Source organism: Mesoplodon bidens, assembly GCF_964165515.1.
Source record: "Mesoplodon bidens genome assembly, chromosome: 3".
NCBI classification, from domain to species: Eukaryota; Metazoa; Chordata; class Mammalia; order Artiodactyla; family Ziphiidae; genus Mesoplodon; species Mesoplodon bidens.
Genome location: NC_138178.1, coordinates 59,505,230 through 59,526,473, shown reverse-complemented (window position 1 = coordinate 59,526,473; position 21,244 = coordinate 59,505,230). Strand labels below are relative to the sequence as shown.

Here is a 21,244-nt window from a genome sequence, read left to right as displayed (position 1 = left end):
TCCAGCCTCAGCTCCCACTTGCTTCCCAGCAGGAGCCTTCCGTGCTCTGAGTTCAGGGCCTTTGCCAGTTTTATGGCAATCTCTGAGTTGGGTGAAATCGCCCGGTGGCTGTGTAGGAACAGAGAGGCGAGGAGGTGAAGAAACCCTGCACTGAGAAATGCAGCCCTGACCTCCTGAGGCTGGCCACTCCCTAGGCGTGCAAGGGTTCTGCAGAAGAAAACCGGCCACTAATTGTAGTGTGGGTCTTGGGTGCATTTGGCGGATGGTGGTTAGGCCTGAGCAAACAAGTTTATCAGCTGACCTGTTTAGCGGTTGACTGGTGTTTTATCTGCACACACAATCAAGTGACTGGAGTGCTTGAATTATTCATGCAGTGTCCTGCCCTCTAGACTTGACTGTTCGTGTGATTACATCTGCCTGGAACAAACAGGCTGGATTCTTCATCTTGAAGCTGGGGGTGGGGGTGGGGGGGCGGGGACTGTCTGTACTTTTATATAATGGATGCTCTCCAGAGCTGGCACCTTGGGGACTGTGGCAGTCCTCAGCCTGCGCGCTCCCGCTCTCTCTTTCTTTCCCTCTCTTTCTCTCTCTCTCTCACACACACACCTACACCTCTGACCAGCACCCCCACATATTTTTTTCAAAAGCCTTTTGCTGGCTCTATGGGAAATGCCTATTAGTTGGGAACCTCGGGTTCTACCAGATGGGCCTGCGTATTGACAGCGGGCAGCTGATGAGGTGCGCCCAGCCCGTTTTTATTTTACCGAGGGGTTAAACTCACTGTGGCTGGCTCCTCTCCTGGCTGTTCCTCTGTCTCCCTCTCCGTTCTTTTTCCAAGCTGTCAAATCCCAGAGAAGCAGTAAATGGTTTCTCCTCCCCTCCCTCCCTAATTGTGGCAAAGCAGAGGTTACAGCCTCACGGGCCTGGCCCGAGATTTCAAGAGGTCACCCACCTCCTCCAAGCCTCTACTTCCAGGCAGGATGTCAAGGGTGATTCAGCAAGGCCGGGGAGGCGATGATGGCTGGCCAGCTCGTCAGTTTCCATCTTGTTCCCGCAGAGGCTGAAGCTCTCCAGTGTCAGCCACAAATCACCAGCGTAGAAACAAGCACTCCAGAGCAATCGTAGTGCATTGGGTTTGAGGCACTGATGCTCTGAGAAGCTGGGGCAGGCTGTCTTTTCACCCCCCTGCTGGTGAGCGCTAAGGTTTTTGGAAGAGCACCAGAGGCCTTTTGATTTGGGGACAGTGTCATGCCCCCACTTTCCTGTCACCAAGCAACACTTCTTCGAACTTTCTGTTCTAACTGGGAGAGCCCTTTGGCATCTCCTGCAGACCTTTCACGTCACAGATGAGGAAACGGAGGCCCAGGGAGGGGAGCCGAGGTATCCAGTCCCATGTTAGCAGAGGAACTGCCGCTGCCACTTTTCCTCCTGACCCCAGGTCTCTTAGCAAAACTCAAGAAATGAAGAGCGCTTATTTACTAACTAATAGCACTCTGTGTCTTTAATTATGGTTGCTTCTTTCTGTGTTATCTCAGGAGGCTAAGGCCACAAACCTGGCAACACCAAAGTCCCCCATTTCTGGCTGTATAACCATATCAGATGAATCATCTTTGCCCGCCCAGGGTCCTCTTCTGAACCGCTAGCTATTTGCACAACTAATGATTCAGTGCGCCTAGTAATAAACACAACGCGTAACTAGCAATCCTGGAGGTGAGGGTCACAGGTAAGGTAAAGTGATAAAACCTGTGACTCTTTCATCTAAGGATGGGGGTGGCCATGAACATGGCTGAAGAGGGAGATGGGACATCTTCATTTGTCATTGCCCTTCTCTGGGTCCTCATACCTACATAAAAAGGGGCTTGGGCTGGAAGACCTCTAGGGATAACATCTTGAAGTTTTGTGGCCGCTGTGAAGGTGTGGGTGGCCAGAGAGGGCCAGCAGGTGGTGAGGTTACCAAAATCCTGCCCAGGAATCAAGCCTGTCTTGGTGAGGACAAGGTGGAACACTCAAATTGAAGGGGACGTGGGTCTTCATACTAGGGCAGTGCCTATTTGTGTGGCATCTGAGTCGAGCTAAGAAAAAAACTTCTGAGTATCATTTATTTTGGTCAGAATGCTGGCATCCAGGCACTGCTCTACGCCCTGATTTCCTTCTGACTTTCTTGCCTTGTCGCTTTTCTCCGGAACAGTCTCTCCTCTAGTCATGCTCGCCTGGGGTGCCTGCCTTGCTCCACTTTGGGGTCCACCAAGCTCCAAGCTCCCATCACCCTGTCCTGTCCACCTAGGAGGAGCCTGCCTCCCAGGCCCCCAAGACTGCATCTCACACCAGCCTTCTCGGGACCCCCTCTTCCTTCTTGCTGATGGAGTTGTCAGAGTGAGGGTCTGTGTGCTTTCCTGGCGCTTTTCCTTCTCATCCATTTGATCACTGAAATGACCTGGGAGATGGGCACATGGTCCCTGTGTTTACCCTCCAACCAAGGAAACTGGTCCTGGATGGGGACCTGGCTCCTTATTGAAGACTCTCCATGAATCCTGCTGGACCAGGAGCTCCTGGAGGGCACGGAGCTCTTCTTTCTGTCTGTGGCTTCCTCCTTCCCCAGCTCAGACAGGAAGGGTCTAGCCTAGGTCAGAGGCCCTTTGTTTCCTTTTTTGTTGTAGGAATGAGTCAGCCAAGGGATGAATTCCCTTTTCCTTCCTGCGCAGGGGGGGAAATGTTTTTCCATCCCGTTTGTACACAATCCTGGGATGCCAGGGGCAAAAAGATGATCCAGGCTAGACCTCAGTGGGGTGCCCTGCTGCCATCTGCATGCAGGAGGTCCTCCTACACCCCCATAGCTGGGGGGCAAGCCCCTCTGCTCAGGACTCCTACGTGCACTTAGCACAGAATGGGTGCTAAGTAAACAGGTTGCTTTTCCTTTGCTCAGAACTACTGGGCTGTCAGAGGGTGTGAGTGAGATGGGGGTTGTTCGTTGCGGGCTGGCCGCCCGGCTCTGCAGGCTTCCTCCTGCTGCTTCCTACCGCTCACCATCCAGTTTCTCCATCAGTCAAATGAGGGGGTTGGACTGATCCCCCAAACGATTATTAGGGGCCTAGGATGGGCCGGGTGTGGTCTGGGGCTTGTTCCACAGACACCCTTCCCTCCACGGGGGAGTCGGGCGTCTAAATAAGTCATTGCAATGCAGTGAAGTAAGTGCTAACGGGGCCAGTGTCACAGGAGGAGCCCCCGGGGACAGAAGGGCTCATCCTTCCTGGGAAAGGGGAGTTGGGTCAGAGAAGACTACACCGAAGGGCTGTTACTTGAGCTGCGTCTTAAAGGGAGGGCCGCATTCGTTAGGCAGGAGCCGCCAGTGGAGGCTCCTCCGGGGGTGGCAGCAACAGTGCTTGGAAAGGCAGCCAGGTGTGTCCCGGAAGCCACAAGTCCACAAGTCTTGGGAACGGGGCGGGGAGGGGGGGACTCCACTTGGGGCAGGAGGTGAGGTGGTGACATGTTGCAGCCAAGTGATCTCCAAGGCCTCTCTGCTCTCACACTCGCCGCTCTGTGGCTCTTCGGTCCCCAGATGGCTCTCCAGGGCTGGCCCAAGTCCATCTGCCGGGCCGGGGCGGGGGGCCGCTTCCTGCAGTCTGTGGCCTGCTTCCCCACCGTCATCTGCTGGTTTGAACTTTACTCCCCAAAGTGGCATTGTCGTCTTGCTCATATTGGTAATTCTGTAATGACTGGTTATGACCCGCCCCCTCCCCCATATTTAATTCTCATCAGCCCAGCTCTCCACTTTGCTATTAATGATAGCAGCCAGCAAAATAGCTTTCAACATGCCATTGACAGTCTGGTTTAAGAGAGCACTTGAACTAGTGCTAGACAGCTGAAAGCACCCATAATTGTGTACCAGAGTGAGAACTGCGCACTCAAGGGCCTTGTTTTTATATGCTTAAAGGGACAATATCTTGTTTTCAAGATCACAGCCAAGATGCTTTCTCTCCCCTTCTCTCTTTGCTTTTCTCCCTTGGCTTTTGCTTTTCTCTTGCCTTTCAAAATAAATGTTCCTTCTCAGGTTGAGGCTAAGGAGAAACTTAGGGAAGGGGGGGAATCTCCTGCTGCCACAGAAGTAAGGGTTGGTGCCGCCCCCCAGGGTCTTCTGGAGGAGATAATGGGGGAGTTGCAATTCTCCCCAGCGGTGATGTTGAGTTCTTTTGTTTGCTAGGGATGTTGCACGGTGAGCATGTGGGTGGAGCGAGCAGGCTTCCAAACTGTCACCTTGTCACCGTGGATGTGCAGGCAGAGGCCATCTGACGGGGGAGGGGTCAGCCTTTGGGGAGTCAGATCAGGGACCTCGAAGTCCCTCAAATCGGATTCCAGGAGGCCGTTCTTCTGCAGAGGTCCCTCCGGAAATCGTGAGGATGGGGAGGTCAGGGACTTGCCTTCTTCAGGGGAGGTTCATCGCAGCTTGGGATGAGCCAGGGGACCCATTTCCTCAGCCCTGAAGATTCTGCCTAAGAACAAAGACCTCCCTCCCCTTCACCCCAGTGATGTCACGACTTTGAAGGTTCAACAACCTTTTAGGAAGAGGCTCCCTTCACTCGCTGTCACCAAAACTTCCCCTGACCAGTTGCGTCCTTTGAAGGGTGAAGGAAGAACCAAGTTCCCAGGGGTGGGGCTGAGATTCCAGGGAAGCCCCTTTGGGGTTGAGTCTGGCTGTGCCCATTGCCCTGTCCTCTCAGAGGCACCCGGTTTCATTCACCCGCCACCTGAGTGACACAGGCGGGGTGTGGGGCAGCTGCCGCCATCCCCAGATAATCCCAAGGGAAAGCCTTTATCAAGGATAGAGTGAAAATTTCATCTACCAAATATTGTAGATGATAATAATAGAGCCTTTCGTATTTCTGTAGCACTTGATTGTTTGCAGAGCAGATCAGACATTTGCATCTTAGAAACCTAAACTCACAGGCATTTGGGTCCAGGACACACACACACCAGGAGAAAAGCATCAGAGCCTGGCACGAAAGGCCTGGCTTGTGAAGATGACCTGTATACTTCAGGGTGCCACAGGGCTGTGTTCTTTTCTTTATTTTTATTTTTTTATTATTATTTTTTTTTGCTGTACGCGGGCCTCTCACTTTTGTGGCCTCTCCCGTTGCGGAGCACAGGCTCCGGACGCGCAGGCTCAGCGGCCATGGCTCACGGGCCCAGCCACTCTGCGGCATATGGGATCTTTCCAGACCGGGGCACGAACCCGCGTCCCCTGCATCGGCAGGCGGACTCTCAACCACTGCGCCACCAGGGAAGCCCGCGGGGCTGTGTTCTTAAACTGGGGCTGGGTTTGGGAGGGGAGGAGAGCAGAGCGGTGTGGAGGCTGTGAGCGCCCTGAGGGACGAGACCATTCTGCATTCACAGAGGCCCCTGAGCCCGTACTGGGTGCACGGTGTGCATTTTTGTGGGGGACTCCGGGACTGTATGTTCCAGTTTGGGGGTCTTCCTTACCCTGTATAGCGTCACGGACCTTCTGGGAAGGATACCAGGCTTTCTCAGGTTTCTGAGAGAGGCCTGTGGTTGCGAAAGTCCTGCTGGTAGGAAGAAATATGTGTCATAAACCTGTATTATAACGTGCCTTTGATAGGCTTAACCGTTCCCCCCCCCCCTCACATGACAGGACAGTTGAAATGTGAGAGGGGCAGAAAGGGAGGGGGGTGAGGAACGAGATAATTGGGGAAAGATGATAAAGCAGAGATATGCGGGGGTGGGGGGGTGGGGGAGGATAAGGAATGGGGAAGCACCAGGGAAAGCATGCTGAATTTGGCTTACAGGAGCACCTGAGTAGCAGGAAGCAAGGGTTAATGGCTTGGAGGTAAATTAATAAACGATGCCTGTCATGCCTTAGCTATCTGTTTGGGCCTGGAGTTCCAAGTGTTGGGGCCTTATCTCATTGCCCTTTTAAATCCTTGATAACCATTGTTCACAGCTCTTCGACTTTTTTTTTCTCCTTAATTCCGAATGAGAACTTTTTAGTTTGTACTGGGAGGCTACATCTTCCCTCAAACGCAGAAAGAGTTCTTTCCACCAGTTCTGCAACCTGGGGGCAGGGCAGGGGACTCTTCCTGCCTGGTTGGCTGGGGAGGTTTCGGTTTTAGACTCCTACACCACCCAGCCAATAGGTGAGGACTATGTGACAAAGGGCTGGAAGAGGAAGGGCCCCTACCCAGTCCCCAAACACTTCTCAAGGGAGGGCCCTCAACAGATCCATCCTGCTCCTGGTCTGAAACTGAGCATCCTGGCAGGAACGTGCTTTGTGAACCAGTGGTGATATCTGCTAGGGTGGAGCGGGGCAGTTTAGTGTGTCTGGGGGGCAAGGGATGGGAGGCAATCCTCCAGCTGAGGTGCGAGCGGGGTACGGGGACTATCAGACTTCCTGCCCGGGAAGAGGTCGGGCAGACTCATGGGCCTCGGAGAAGCTGCAGGTGATACCAAATGGTCTGGAATGGGAAGAGAGTACCCATGAGATCGGGCAGTTGGTGGTAGGGAGCAGGCCAGGGCTGATCAGTCAGTGGGTGCTTTAGCCTCTCCTTAAACCCTTACTCTGAGAAGAGAAGGGGGCCCTTCCTCAGAGATCCCTTACCCGTGGAGGGTGCTGCAGTCCAGTGCTCATCTTGCTTTGCCTAAGAGCAGAAGTCCTAGGGCAAGACTCCTGAGGAGTTGAGGTTGATGGCCCCATCTCCTAGGACCTCACACTTTATCCCAGAGAAACGGTATCCCCATAAAGCCAGCCCGAAACGAGGAGAAGCATTAGAGCCCCCAAAGAGCTGCCCTCCCCCTGCCCCAGTTCTCCCACTGTTGGCTTGACGCTGGTCTCTGTGTCACCTGGCACTTGTGTGTGGCACCGGGGAGCCTGGCCTGCAGGAACTCCTTAAGGTGGCGGTGGTGGGGTGTGTGCGTGGATGGTCTTCTCTCTTAGCCTTTTCCAGTTTCTCTCTAATCTCTTACCTGGTTCTCACCCCACTTCTCAAGGGATCTCCACCTGGCTCTCCCTCGCTATCCCCCTGACTAGGTCCCTGTTTTAATCCCCCTCTGGTGCTGTAGGAACGTTGGGCATTTCCCAGGCCTCCAGGTGGTGGGTCTTTGATAAACCCTTTTTCATGAAGGTGCCAGTGGAATCAGAGTTTGTCTATCAGAAGTCAGTTGGTTCTCGAAGGGGTATCCTGGGAAGTTACGTGCAGAGCCCAGGAGCCGGGAGATGGCCTGTCCTGGTGGCTAGGAGACAGGCTTGGAAGTCATACAAACTTAGTTTTGAGTCCTAGATTAGGATCTACTGGCTGTGTGACTTGGGACAGGCCATTTCTCTCTGCGAACTGTAATTTGTAATGGGAATGATGAGAATGCCTACCTGTTAGAGTGGTACTGCCTGATAGAACTTTCTGCAGTTGAGGAAGTGTCTGTCTTATTGTCCAGTACGGTAGCCACCAGCCACATGGGGCTGTTGAGCCTTGGAATGTGGCTACTGTGACCAAGGAACTGAGTTTCAAACTGAACTTTGATTAACGTTAGCTAGCCACGCATGGCTGGTGGCTTCATGTATTGGACTGTGCAGTTATAGAGCGTGTTTTGAGGATAACGTGAAATGATGCATATTAACTGCTTAGCACAGTACCTCCCTTGGGTGTGGGGAGACCTCAACAGGGGATTCTCACAACAGAACAGCCCCCAAAGTTGCCAAGGCCTCAGAGGGCGAGGACCAGCTCCTTGGTGTTGCACATGTTGTAACTCTTCCCAGAGCCCTTTCTCCTTTGTGACTTGTTGGCTCCACATGCCAGCCCTACAGTGTGGACACCAGGAGCCCCACCTAACAGTAGGAACACTAACGTTTCAAGAGGTTAAGAGACCCGATTGCAGTCTCACTGTGGACCAGGGGCGGGTTCAGAACTGGAAACTCAGCTTGTTTCACTTGGACCAGTAATCTTTATCCAGAGGCCACATGAAGGTGTGGTCTCCTGTGGTCTCCACGCTGGCCCACCCTCAGACCCACCTGTACATCAAGGCTTTGATTCCAGTGTTGGGAAGTCCTCAGACAAAGCTTTTGAAGAATTCAGTGAAACGTGAGTGTCAGTGACGTGTAGACTGAGGTTTCTCAACCTGGGCACCGTTGTCATTTGGAGGCCAGATAATTCTCTGTGGTGGGGCTGTCCTGGGCTTCCCGGGATATTGAGCAGCATCACTTGCCTTTACCTCCTAATTTCCAGTAGCACCACTTCAGTTGTGACACCCAAAAATGTCTCCAGACACTGCCAGTGTCCCTGGGGGAGCAAACTCTGCCCTGGTTTAGAACCCTTGATGAGGGGGAGGAATTCTGGCTCCCGAGCCATTGTCTTGCTGTGTGACCTGGGGCAGCTGGGCCCTCTCTGGGCCTCATTTTCTCCATCTGTGAAATGAGATGTTGAATGTGCTGGCGGTTTGGGAGGGGGCCAGTCTGAGAGGGAGCAGATCGTTTAAGCAAGTTTCTAAATAACTGATCTTGATTTTTATGGCCTATGAGTTGCCACCATTTCTGCCATCCTTGTCTGGGGAAGAGAGGCCCCTCTGACCCTTTTAATCTAAGGAGGGGCCATGCTCTTGGGTTGTGAACTCAGTGGTGGGGTGGGTAAAAGGGGACTGTCCCTGCTCCTTCCCCGACACCTCATTTTCCCCTTCCCACCACCCAGGTTTCCCAGAGAGCCCCTGTCCTTAAAAAGCCATACCGCTGACCTTACAGGGAGACTCCCAAAATTTAACAAGCTGCCTCTGCAAGGGTAATGTGACTTTTACAGCCTGTTGAGGGGCAAAGGGAGATTTGCATAATGTTCCAAGGGGGATTAGGTGGCTGGGGGTTGCCATGGCAACGCTACAGGGATGAATTGAGAATCTTCCCTCCTGGCGGGAGTTGGCCTGTGGAGTCTGGGAAGGTGGGGGAGGGGGCCGGGGGTTATCTGAGGGGAGGGAGGGAGGGATGGGGGGGTTGGTGGGGTCTGCCGCGCCTGGGATGAATGGGCAGTGTTGGGAGAAGCTGTAATCTGAAAAGGCTTTCCCTGTTCCATCTACACAAACAAGCTCTTTGAGGGCCATTCCCTGGAGTGGGGGTGGGAGGCAAGCAGAGTTTAATGTGTTTGGGAGCCAAGAAATTAAAGTGAACAAATATTTAAAGATTATTGGATCTTGTTAACAGGAAGCCAGGTGGATGGAAACTGAGAGTCTGAGAAATGAAAGTCTCTGAGTCTTAGAGCCAGGGAGGGACTTGGCTGTCACCTTTCCAGGTCCCTCCCATGGAGTGGTGTCCACGCCCGTGTCCCTGTAGGGTTGTCGTTGAATGCTCCCCAGGACAGGGTCCTCACTTGCACACAGCACCTAATTTGTTTTTGAGAGCTCTGATTATTAACTCGGACCCAAATCTGCCTCCTTCATGCAATGGAAGCTGAGGTCCTAGCACAAGACACACCTGGGGCGGAAATGCAGGTCTCCAGACTTGGCGTTGCCAACTCTTCCCAGGGTCAGTGGCCTAGATGCTTCCTCTGTTCTCCCACCCACGCCACTCCCCCGCTTCCTCACTCAGCGTCACCATTCCCAATTCCCTCACTCCCTAGACTCTTGGCAGAAAATGTCCAAGATTTCTGGTGGGCACAGAAAAGGAAGGCGGGATTCCTTTCAGGGGAGCACGTGGGAAGGTCATGTCACAACTCGGGGCCCCTAGACTCCCTTGCTTTTCATCTGTGCTCGCTGGGTAAGGGCAAGTGTGTTAAATCCTCTCTGCCATCTTTACTCTGTGTGAAGGGCACAGGGACCAGTGTCACAGGCTGGCCCCAGCCAGCGTCCCCTTCCTTCCCCCGGGAGACAGATCCTCAGGGTCACACCAGGGCTGGGCCTTTTTTTGTTCCGAGCCCTCCCGGCATAAAGAATTCAGCAGGCTTCCTCGGAAGCATAAATATTTAATGGCGTTGTAGTTATATATAATTTGATCAATATGTCAATGCTAAAAGGGCCTTTAAGGAGGCTCACCTATCGTTGAGTGATCTGTGATGTAAACCTCCCCAGCCCCTGCAGGAGCAGGGCTCATTATCTCCCGGGCTGCTAAGTGGGTCATTTACTCCCCCCTTCTTAAAGACATCGTGGAGCTGCACTCCCCTAGAGCCAGTGCCTGGCGGGGATGGAGCAGGGCCTGGGAACCCGACACTGGCTTTTGCTGGAGGCCTCACACCTCCCTGTCCCTGGACTTCCTTCTCTCTGGTGATAAAACACCCACTTGCTTTATTTCAGAGCTCTCTGAGCTTGGTCCGAGGAGAAACTGCTTGGCAAGGAATTTCATCTCTTAGTCCAATAATTGAGGGCCTGTCAATTTAGGATTGCCTAGGAAATGCAGTGGGATACTTCAAGGTAAAATTGCTCAGATGCATTGTTCTGGGATCTCCCAGTATTTGATTGCGGGGTGACGGTGGCACCTGGCTGCTACAGCTTCCTGCTTCTGCATGGCCCCCACCCTCTCCCTGGGCCCCTGTGATGTTAATTCAAGACAGGCAGACTCACTTTGAACACCCCAGGACCTGAGTCAGAGAACCAGGTAAAACCCGATCCAAATTCAAGAACCCCAGAGCAGACCAAGTGTCCACCCCAGACACACATGCTTCAAGAGGAGTAACCCGAGGCCCAGCCACCAGTCCAGAGGTCACATGGCCTGTCAGACACAGAGCTGGGGGGGAAAGCACCATTTCCACATGACTTGGGGTGTAACTCACGTCTCACATAGGTATCTTTTCCTCAGCTCGTTTTTCTCGCACACGTCCAGAAAAGGGGCTCCAGAATCACACCACGCTGTTCTTCCCAAGACGCTGGTTGTCCCGTGAAGAAATCCTTGTTTTAGAAGTGAAACCGGGAACCTAGGAGCAGCCCTTTGGCTGCCTAATTGCTGTTACTTCCCACTAAATGAGACACGTTGAAGAGCCCTTGCCTGGCTGTCTTCAGCTCCTTGTGAATCACGGAAAGAACCCGGACAGGAGCTGCTTGACACTTACAGATAGGACATCACTGCTCTTGTCTGCTCCGTGACTGTTATGTGCAGTACGGCTGATGGACACATTCGAATGGTTTGTGCCATGAAGACTGGTCCTGGGGGCCAAGCCCAGCCAGCCCCAGTCTAGCCCACTACCTGGCATCCATCTGTGTCTCGAGTTGGCTTGCCTCTTCTCTGCTCATCTTTTTAAACTCACGTTCTGCTCTATTTTACTGAGCTTTCTGGAGGAATCAATGCGTCACAGAGCAACTCCGGAATGTTTAGCATTCTCAAACTCTGAAAGATGGCTCCTGGATCTTATAATTTATTCAGTTCATCCCTCTGTTTTGCAGACAACAGAATTGAAGCCCAGAGGAAGGAAGGGATTTGCCCAAAGCCATGCAGCTAGATTGGAGGCCGAGCTGGGAGGCAACGCCAGGTCATTTCTGTGTGGCTCCGGGGTCAGAACATGCTCTTTAAAGCGGCCAGGTTCCTCCCTCTCCTTGTTTTTATTGGGCTGAGGTTAGACTGAAGTGTGCATTTTCAAGAGCTGATCGGTCCAGACGACCTGGCAGTTTAAATACCGGAGAGACGGTCTCCTGGAAGTGGCTGTCAGCTGTGACTTGAGCAGGCAGTTAAATTAAAAAAAAAAAAGCTGAAGCCTGGCTAAGTGCTGCTGGTCAGGAGCAAAAGGTTGCTTGGGGTGTGGACCAAGGGCAGATTCCACCTCCCTTCATTCCGTGTCGTGGGTCAAAGGCCCAACGGATGGGAACAGCAGCAAAACGTGAATGCAAGGGTGTGGCTGGAGCAGTGTACTTTGAGAAAGCTCTGGCGCCCTCCGTTTACAGCAGGATGGTTAGAGGTTCTGCTCTAATGAGATGATCGCGTGAATGGGAGTCACTAAGGCGCGTGGAGCAGACTGCTCTTTGGGAAGCTACGCTCGCCCCCCCCCCATCTTGTGTTCCGTCATTTATTGCCTAACAGTCTGGACGGGGACACAGGGCAGAGGTACCTCCTGTGCCTAGTTGAGAGCGCAGATTCCGGATTTCGCAGGATCTCTGTGCACGCTTCTCTCTCTGAGCGGCTGCTCTGTCTGCGTTGAGTAGATTAGTTCCTTCTGAGGAACGATGTTTTTCCACCAGCAAAGCTGCCTTCTTTGAACCACACTTGAAAAGAAACTTTCAAAGGCAGCACCAGGCTCCCCAAACACCTTTTTCCAAAGGAAGCCGTCCTGGCACCCGCCGCCTCCCAGGTTCTCCTTCGAGGCTCTGACTCAAAGGCAGTGGCCTTTTGGGACCAGGATGGAGGAAGGATGAAGGTCCACCCCGTGAGCCCCAGCTGCCTTATTGATAACAGGGTGCCCCGAAGGCCAAAAGGAGCTTTCCAACGTAGGATCTAACTCCGATTTGTGATTTGTGACCTGTCCCGATTGTTAAAGTCACACGTCTTGATTCTTTTTTTTCTTTCCTTTCTTGGAAGTGATGTTTAGAGCTTGTTTGAGTTGGATCAAATGCTGTTTTAACAGCTGCCCTAATCGGAAATGCTGTCAATTATTAACCCTGACAGTAGTTTTTCTTTCAAAAATACTTCTCTGAGCTCCCTCAAAATGTCAAAATTTGGCTTCTTGGTAGGAAGTCGTTTAGTGATGTTGCTTAATTGCCAAGCGTCAGTTTCCCCATCTGAAAACTGGAGATTTATAAGAAGTGCCTTCCCTGTAGGGTTCTTATGAACTCGCACATGCAAAATGCTTGGAACAGCTGGGTCGGCGGATGTTAGCCATTATTATTATCGTTGTTGTTAAGAGTGGTTCTGTCCGGTCAACTTTCTATTTGCAGGAGCTTCCACTCCTGCCGTCACCACCCTCAAAAAATAAACATGAAAAGAAAAAGCGTTTAGGGAACAGTTTTCCTGTTCATTCTTTGACGCACCAGCGTGCGCTGAGCCCGTTCTCAGGGTTGGATGGTCTATGTAGAGAAGACCGAGACTCAATTCCTGCTTGCACGTGGTGGGGAGACCAGGAGGGGAGAGCTGCTCCCCGGCAGGGGACGGTCCCAGCTGGGAGGGATGGGATTGCATGCTTTCTCCACCCCCGCTTCCTCCCAGAAAAAAAAACCGAGACACGAGGACAGGGACCAAGTGTGACACCACCCCCTTCCCTCTGCCCTCCCCCAACACTGTACAGTCCTAACTCGTGGCGGCCAGAGTCCTTCCTGCCACTCGGGGAGGCCGCTTTTCATTAAGTCTGGGCCCCAGGAGAGAGCCTGAAGGCTGATAGCCCAGGCCTCCGGAATATTGCATATCTGTGTGGAGCTGTTCTGCTGGCCCTTGGTTGATGTGTGGGGTTGGGAGGCAAGAACTGCTCCCTGTGGGTGGAAGGGTGAGATGAGAGGGGACTTGGTCTGAGCCCCCCACAGGGCTTCTGAGCGACCCAGCCGTGGTCACCTAGTAGCCCGGATGCCAGGCTTGAACCAGTCTTGAACCAGGCAGAGCTACATGAAATCCCGGCAGATTTTTCCTCATAACCAGAGGATGCTGGGCTCCGGACCAGGCCCTGCAGGGGAAGATCCCACCTGGGGGCAGCCTGTGGCTGCACATTTGCTAAAAGATGTGGGTAGAGGGAAGGTCAGCTACTTTTCATTTTGTTCCTTTATCTACCAAGATCTTGACACTTGACCTGTTTGCTAGAGGAAGTAAGCAACAGCTGGGACTCCTTTATAACCACCCACCCCAAAAACTGAGAGCTGTAGTTGCTGAGCAGGCCAAAGTGATGGGGAAGGTTCAGAGCCTGCACCTGCCTTCCTGGCTGTAGAGGGGGCAGCAGCCAGAGCCCAGTGGGCGGCTTGTGGCTGGTCTGGCTTGGCCACTGCCTCACCCTGTCGATGAAGGACTTGTGCTGCCGTCCACCCTACCTCCTGGTTGTAGGTCACCACTCTGTCCACCACTGCCCCTCCCCCAGATGCCCCCCACAGTGGGGCAGGCCCAGATCCCCGGCCAGGGGCCACTGCAATCTGAAGTCTCGAAAAATAAATGCGGGGAGGCCAGCGAGATTCTTTTGGCTCAACATTTACTGAGCGCCTACTATGTACCAGGCTCTGCTATGCCAGTCATTTGAGGTAAGAAGCCTTGGACCAGTGAGCTCCCTAGCAGTGAGGATGGTTTATTTTGTTTATTTCTCTTTGCTTTTTGTTTTAAATAAAACTTTCTATTCTTACTTGGCGCATAAACATGTGACCGTTGAGTGATTATGTTGCTCTTACAGGTTTGGACTGATTTGATTGTTTCTAGAACTCCTGACGTGTACAACCCTGACTCTTATATTTTATCCCCCTTGCCCACTATCAATCAATTTGGGGGAAGAAAAATGAACATAAGTGAGAAAGGACCTTGTTTTGGAGTAGAACTCTTCCCACTTACCTAGATTAATAATTTATACAATAATTAGTACTCGTCCCAGTTTCCTTACAGTATGAATGACGAGCATCCAGTGGGCGGAGGCCAGGGATGCTGCTAAAAACATTACAATGCCCAGAACAGCCCCATGCAACAAAGAATTATCTGGCCCCAAATGTCAATAGCACTGTTGCTGACAAACCCAGTTTGTATGACAAACTGTTGTACAGTGACCTTGCTGGAATATACCCTGAATGTGCATATGTGGCTGTGAGTCAGTCCCATGGGACTTAGCCAGGATGATATACCCTTTCCACCCCGGAAGTTTAGAAATGTGGGGACCATTATTGGCGCTCAGTTGGTCTAGGATGTGGGGGACAGTCTTTCGCACCAAAGACTTGTTTTACCCCAGATGCCCACAGTGGGCAAGACTGGCCCTATTCCTGAGAATCTAGAGTGTTCCAGGAGAGACCGGTGATCTCTGATCCCTACCCAGGAGCCCCTGATGCCCTGGACAGGCGGTCTGAGTTGGAGCCTGCACTGCAGCCAGCAGCCCCAGGACATGGGACCACAAAAGCCCATCAGATTCCTGGTCCATGGCCTGTCTCTTCACAAGCCAGGGGCATACTCATCAGTGGCTGGGGGCTGGGGGGAGGAGGAGGGGGTGCTGGCCCCAGGAATTCTCCTGAGGGCCAGGGTCTGTTTGTAAGCCTTCAGACAACATTGCTTTTATTTTAAGTGCACAAGGATTTCTCATCCAGAGTCATTTGACATGCAGATGATCACAGATTTTTAAAGGCTGTTGTCATGGTTTTGTCTCTGAAAGATTGCTATGTGCTGATGAGAGCCTTGAAGCCAGCTCTGGGACCTCAGTCCTGGTGGCCTTGGGATTCAGAAGGAGATAAGAGAAGCAATTCTGAGACTTGTCTGTCAGTGGTCCTCGGCCTTCCTGTCTGGATTCAGTTAACCATTTAGCCCCACTGTTTTTTTCTTTTTTCTTTTTCTTGTTTTTTTTTAAACCATTCTTCGTCTGAGATGGTTTCACATAGAACACGGGTGGCAAAATCAGTTGATGTTTTTCTGAATGTGTTCTTTTCTGGAGGGTTAGCGGTGGGGCAGAGAATTGATCTGCCTTTCTGTGGTCAATTTAGATGAAGGGCTAGGGATCCAATCAGTTACATCCCGAGCATCATCTTAGAGAAGGCAGTGCTTTATGCCCCCCAAAAGGAAGCGTCAACGGTGGGATTTCAGGCTGGGAAGCACATATGAGGGTGAGGGGTCGGTCTGGTTGGGGAGAGGCAGCAGTGAAAAGTGGAGGGCGAGGGAGACCCTTTAAGGCACATACCGCCGGGTGTGAGGCTGCCCCCAGGGAACACTTTGGCCCATGCAGCCGGGCGTCTTCCATCACCTCCTGATTTGTCTGGGAGCCTGAGAGCCTGACTTGCTGTTGCCCTTGGGGCCACTGGGCATAGCAATTCCTTCTCACCACACTGCATTTCACTCTTGTTTGCAATGGGTTTCACCGCAGTGGGCGGTGTGGAGGTTGTTCTTGTTTAGTTTTGCGTTGTTTTGATTAGGGCTTCCATCCAGAGGAGGCGAACTGGATACTCTGAACCAAACACAGAGACCACCTCTGATAGGAAATTGGAGCTCCCTAAAATGTAGGCAGCCCGGTTGGAGGGAGTTGGAAGAGATTGCTTCACGCTGTGGATTTAGCGAGGCCTCCTGGCAGGAGGCCCACCGAGGGTGGAAGGATGGAGCCCATCGGGGGTCTGCGGTTTTGGGGGGAGCTTGTCCTTCCACCGTCTGACATTTTGGCGACTTGATTTATTGGCCTGAGCCTCACGCGCTCTCTTTTCCTTTGCAGACAGAGATTGCGAAGAGACTGAACACGATTTTAGCACAGATCATGCCTTTCCTGTCACAAGAGGTAAGCCCTTCTTTTACTGTGCCCTCCGTTTCTTGCAGAGCAGCCCAGTGGCTGCCTAGGTCTCACCGGAGCCCCAGCCCCTGTCCGTTCATGTGGACTGAAGTTGGCATCCTGGGGCTTTACAGAAGCTCCTCTGGCACATCAGAGGGGCCACTTGCTCCTTCAGTGGAACCTGTTCTCTGCCCTTGCCTGAGCCCCGAGAGGAGGGTCCTGGCCTGTGGAGTGGCTAACAGTGGGCAGTGGGTACTTCTGTGCCCCCCCTGCCCCCGGCCCCTACCCCATCCCAACCAGCATTCCCAGCCTCTGCTTCCCCGTGCCCCAGCTTCCACACCCTGAGACATCTAAGAGCAAGGAAGCCTGGCCAGTTAGCACAGAGGGCCAGACCCTGCGAGGAGAACCACTACCCAAAGGGGACCCCGGCCCCCAGGACAGAGTGTCCTCATCAGAGGCATGACCAAGTCAGTCATGTCATTTTCTAAGCACACGTTTGCAAGAGACTCCCGCCTGAGGCAGGGCTGGACCAGTGGGCAGTAGGAGAAAAGCATCTCCAAGGAGGCCCCGTGGTGCAGGGCAGATGGGTGGGCTGCCCGAGAGGAGCCCCTTTCCATCCAGCAGAGCTCACTCCAGCCTGGGGCAGGCCTGCCCTCCAGGCCCCTCTCAGTGGCTTAGACCACCCTCGCTCCCTCCGGGATTCCTGGATCTCTGAGTTGCAGTAGTGACCCATACATGATTGAATTCATGTAAAAACAGGATATAGTGATGTCCTAGGAGTTTGCAACCCATTAGGGGAGACAGCTGCCTATAAAGCGGGTTTCACCTCAAGGCTGAAGGGAATGAATGCACTAAAAAAAAAAATTTTTTTTTAATAGACTATTTTTTTTTTTTTTTTTAATGTATTTATTTATTTATTTTTGGCTGTGTTGGGTTTTCGTTTCTGTGTGAGGGCTTTCTCTAGTTGTGGCAAGCGGGGGCCACTCTTCATCGTGGTGCGCGGGCCTCTCACTATCGCGGCCTCTGTTGTTGCGGAGCACAGGCTCCAGACGCACAGGCTCAGTAGTTGTGGCTCACGGGCCTAGTAGCTCCGCGGCATGTGGGATCTTCCCAGACCAGGGCTCGAACCTGTGTCCCCTGCATTGGCAGGCAGATTCTCAACCACTGTGCCACCAGGGAAGCCCTAATAGACTATTTTTTATAGTTTGAGGTTCACAGCAAACCTGAGTGGAAGGTACAGAGATGTCCCCTAGCCTTCCCCACCGTCAACATCCCACACCAGAGTAACTGGTGAACCTACATCGACACATTATCACCCAATTCCTGGCTTATAACGTTGTGCCATTTTTTTTGTTGTTCGTTTTCTATTTAGATACATACAGGTTGAGTATCTGTAGATACACATACTTTTCCTCTGAACCCTTTGGGTGTAAGTTGCAAACATCCTGACACCTCACAGCACTCACTGCTCCAGCTGCCTCTCCTAACAGGACACCCTCCTACGTGACTGCACTATTGTCACCGCATTTAGAAAATGAAGAATCACTCAGTAGCCTCTTCTAATATCCAGCCTGGACATTAGTTTGGGGCTTTATGCCTGGAAGGAAGTTTTTTTGTCTCAGATGCCTGGAAGGAAGTGTTTTTGTCTGCGTGGCGGAGGGAGATGGTCCACAAATAGCCCTCTTTTGGCTCTTTTATATTTTAACTTCAAACTCTGGGAAATGTGGATTACAGAAGTAATAGGCACGCGTTGAGAAGGGTTTAAAGGGTCCCCCGTCCTCCCTGTGTCCTGCTTTGGTCAGTGGACCTCCTCTGCCTCCTGTGTCGCCGCCTGTCCCCTACGCCCTGTGCCTCCGTGGTCGGTCGGGGAAGGCGGCCGCCTCTAACCCACACCCGGTCCCTCCAGCACCAGCAGCAGGTGGCGCAGGCGGTGGAGCGAGCCAAGCAGGTCACCATGACGGAGCTCAATGCCATCATCGGGGTACGTGGACTCCCCAATCTGCCTCTCACCGTGTGTATAGCCCTTTTATTCCTCTCATTTACCATAACCAGAGATGGACCCTGACCTTAGCTGGCCTCAAAGAATGGCAGCCCCAGGGCTCCGGCCTCTCCCAGCATCTCATGGGCTTGGACCCACCTAGAGATCTCCCCCTGTGGCTCCCCGGTTGCCTCTCACTCCCCAAGTTAAAGGGGTGCCCGACACGCCCCGATCCACCTCGAAATTCATCAGCCCCATCCTTTCCCGGCTTTTGGTGTCTCCAACATTGAAGGGGGGCTGGACTCTGGGATCACCTTGGAGGCCAACCTGATTTCTCCCACCTCCCCAGGGGCCCGTCCCCTCACTGGCAAAGGTCTACCCTTCTTTGGCCACCTGGGATCAGAACTGTCTCTGCTGTACTGTGATGTGAAACGTGCTGTGGCATTTGGGTCTGGGCCTTGCTGTCCCATGCGCTGAGCTGCCTGGCGGAGTCTTCATCATGGGCCCATGTCAAGTCCGGCTAGGACCCCTGGCTAGGTCTCCCTGGTGTTCTAGAAGTCCCGTCTCACCCGGGAACAGGAAAAGATAATGCAGAGTGCTTCGTGAGGCCCACTTCTGGTCTGGCCCCTCAGTGAAAGGAGGAAGCCACATCTCTCCCCTTTAGTGTTCCTACCTGGCTTATATCTTTAGTGCATTTCTGGGATTCACACAGCATCTTTCTCCTGCTTGCTGCTTTGGTATGAGGCTGCTAAAGGATATTTAAGACAAGCATCTGAGGAGAAACAGGCTTTTTAAGGGGACTTTGGGCAAGGCTCTTAGCCTCAGGATGCACCTGTCCACCTTTGGTCCCTAAAATGAACAGGGTGGGTGAGATCACTGCTTCGCATCCACAGATGGCCGAGTCCAGGTCCCCAATGGAGCTTCTGAACAATAAATTCTAGGGCTCTCACCCCAGAGTTCTCTTCCATAGGTTTGGGGTGGACCCGGAAAGCTGTGTTTTTGAAGTTTTCTAGATCATTTGGAAGGGTAGTCAGGCTTGGGAAGCAGTGGGCTGGTTGGCTGAGGTCCCTCTAGCTCTCTGATTGGTCCTCATTCCTCCTCTTGTTCTTAAGTACGGTCATTATTTCAAGGTGGAACTGAAGGCCTAGAATGTTCTGCTTGGTGGATGAATGATGACTCTGGGCTCTTCATTCTGGGGCAGAAACCTGGAGACCTGTGTTCTAGTTAAGCCTCTTCCCCACGTGACCTCAGGCAGTCCCATCTCTTCCTCGGGCCTTCGTTTCTGCGTCTGTTACAGGAGGGGGTGGACCAGCTCATCTCTTTGGGCCAGGAATGCTGGGAGGGAGGGCTTGGAGTGACAGAGTGATGCTGGTGCATCCTGATCCTCCAACACATTATTGGGACCCGTGATGGTTACTGGGTTCTGTCCTTCTGTTCTGGTCTGAGTCCCCTGGCAGCTGCTGAGTGCTGCTGGGGGATGGCCAGGGGAGCATTAGCCTCGTCTGAATCCTGACAGTGTTGAGGGTGGGGGAGCTCACGTACTGTGTGGGAGAAGCAGAGAGGAGGCCAGAAAGGGGAGCAGGAGTGACTGGTCACTGCTTTTAGCCAGTGAGCTTGGGAGGTAGAGCCCCAGCAGGGAAATCATCATACGGTGCAGTGTGAAGTCTCCTTGGAAACCATCTGAGCCCAGGGTTCTTCAGCCTCAAGACTCGTGAACTTTGAGGCCAGATACTTTGTGAGGAGCAAAGCAGCCCTGGCCTCCACCCACTGGATGCCAGTGGCACCCTCCCGCACACAGTTGTGACACCCCAAAACGTCTCCAGACATGACCAGGTGTCCTGGCAGGGGGCAGGGGCAGTGCATGAAATGGCCCGTGGTAGAGAACCACTGATCCAGCCGATGCCCTTGCTTTACAGAGACGGGGAGTGATTTCACAGACGGTCACACACGGTCCAGGAGCAGGCCAGAGGCCCCAGGCTGGCTTTCGGCTTAGGGCTCTTGCCCCCACTACCCTCCCATCCAGTCCAGCCCTGGTGGGGCGCCTGTGTCCTCCTCAGTGGCCAGTTCACAGTGTGGTGGCTTTGCTGAGAGTGGCAGATAAGGGCTCGGGGTGGGAAGTGCATCCTCTGATATTTCTCCTCTCTCAGATCCTCGTCCCTATCTGCTTTCCAGGCCCAGCCTTCCCATCCCTCTGTGGCCACAGTGGAGTCCCTTCTCCCCCACTGTCTCCCCCCTACCCCGCTTTGGAGTTAAAATCCTCTTATGAAAAAAAATTTTTTTAAGTTCTAAGAAAAGAGTGGAATTGGGGGAAGAAGCACTGCTTGGATTAGCTCCACTTCCTTCAAGGAGTATTTAGGAAGCTACACGTTAGGTCAAGGCAGCTCGAGGCAGATATTGGAATTCAATTAAAGCCAACGAGTAGGGCCTGTGACCCCCATTTTCGAGGTAATTGCTTCTCCGGCTCTGAATGAATGTGGCCGTCTCCCTGTCATTAAGAAGGCAGCCATCTAATCACCGCGCCTGACAGAGCCTCACAAGGCAGGAATTACGGACGGCTGAGGATGGCTTGCTGAGCTGGGGCATCCCGTGAAGGAAGAAGGAGAGGGACAGTGGGCTTGTGGCTGGGCTGACTCGGGAGAGTGATGGGAGGAGGGTGGCAGGGGGCCGGGAGGGCTGATGGCCAAAGGGCAGGAGTCCTGCCCCAGCAGGAAAGGGCAGTGAAGGGAAGGGCCCAGAAGCCTTGTGGCTACCCACATGGTACTGTCCGATTGGCCCCTCTTGGGGGAGAAGTAGCCCAGCCCCCTGGTCTGGGAGTTAGGGGGGCTTCGGGCAAGTCACTTCATTCCTCTGGCCTGTTTTCCCCATTTGTGAAAAGATGGAGAAGGGCTGGGCAAGTTTCCTTTGACCTGCCCTCTTCAGTCAGTCATCTGGGGCTCTCTTGAGCGTGGGGTGGAAG

The 21,244-nt window shown here is 53.0% G+C and overlaps 1 protein-coding gene across 8 annotated transcripts in view; it reads left to right on the top strand.

Moving 5' to 3' along the window:
* TLE3 (TLE family member 3, transcriptional corepressor) overlaps positions 1–21,244 on the top strand; it is a 47,443-nt gene that overhangs the window by 5,378 nt on the left and 20,821 nt on the right. For 4 of the 8 annotated variants that reach the window (XM_081227425.1, XM_081227423.1, XM_081227424.1 and 1 more), the window contains exons 5-6: positions 16,257–16,319; positions 18,217–18,291. In XM_081227425.1, coding sequence (XP_081083551.1) covers positions 16,257–16,319; positions 18,217–18,291 — 138 coding nt within the window. Of the gene's footprint in view, positions 1–16,256; positions 16,320–18,216; positions 18,322–21,244 lie in introns of all 8 variants that reach the window. The other 4 variants (XM_081227421.1, XM_081227419.1, XM_081227420.1 and 1 more) reach the window with 1 other exon arrangement.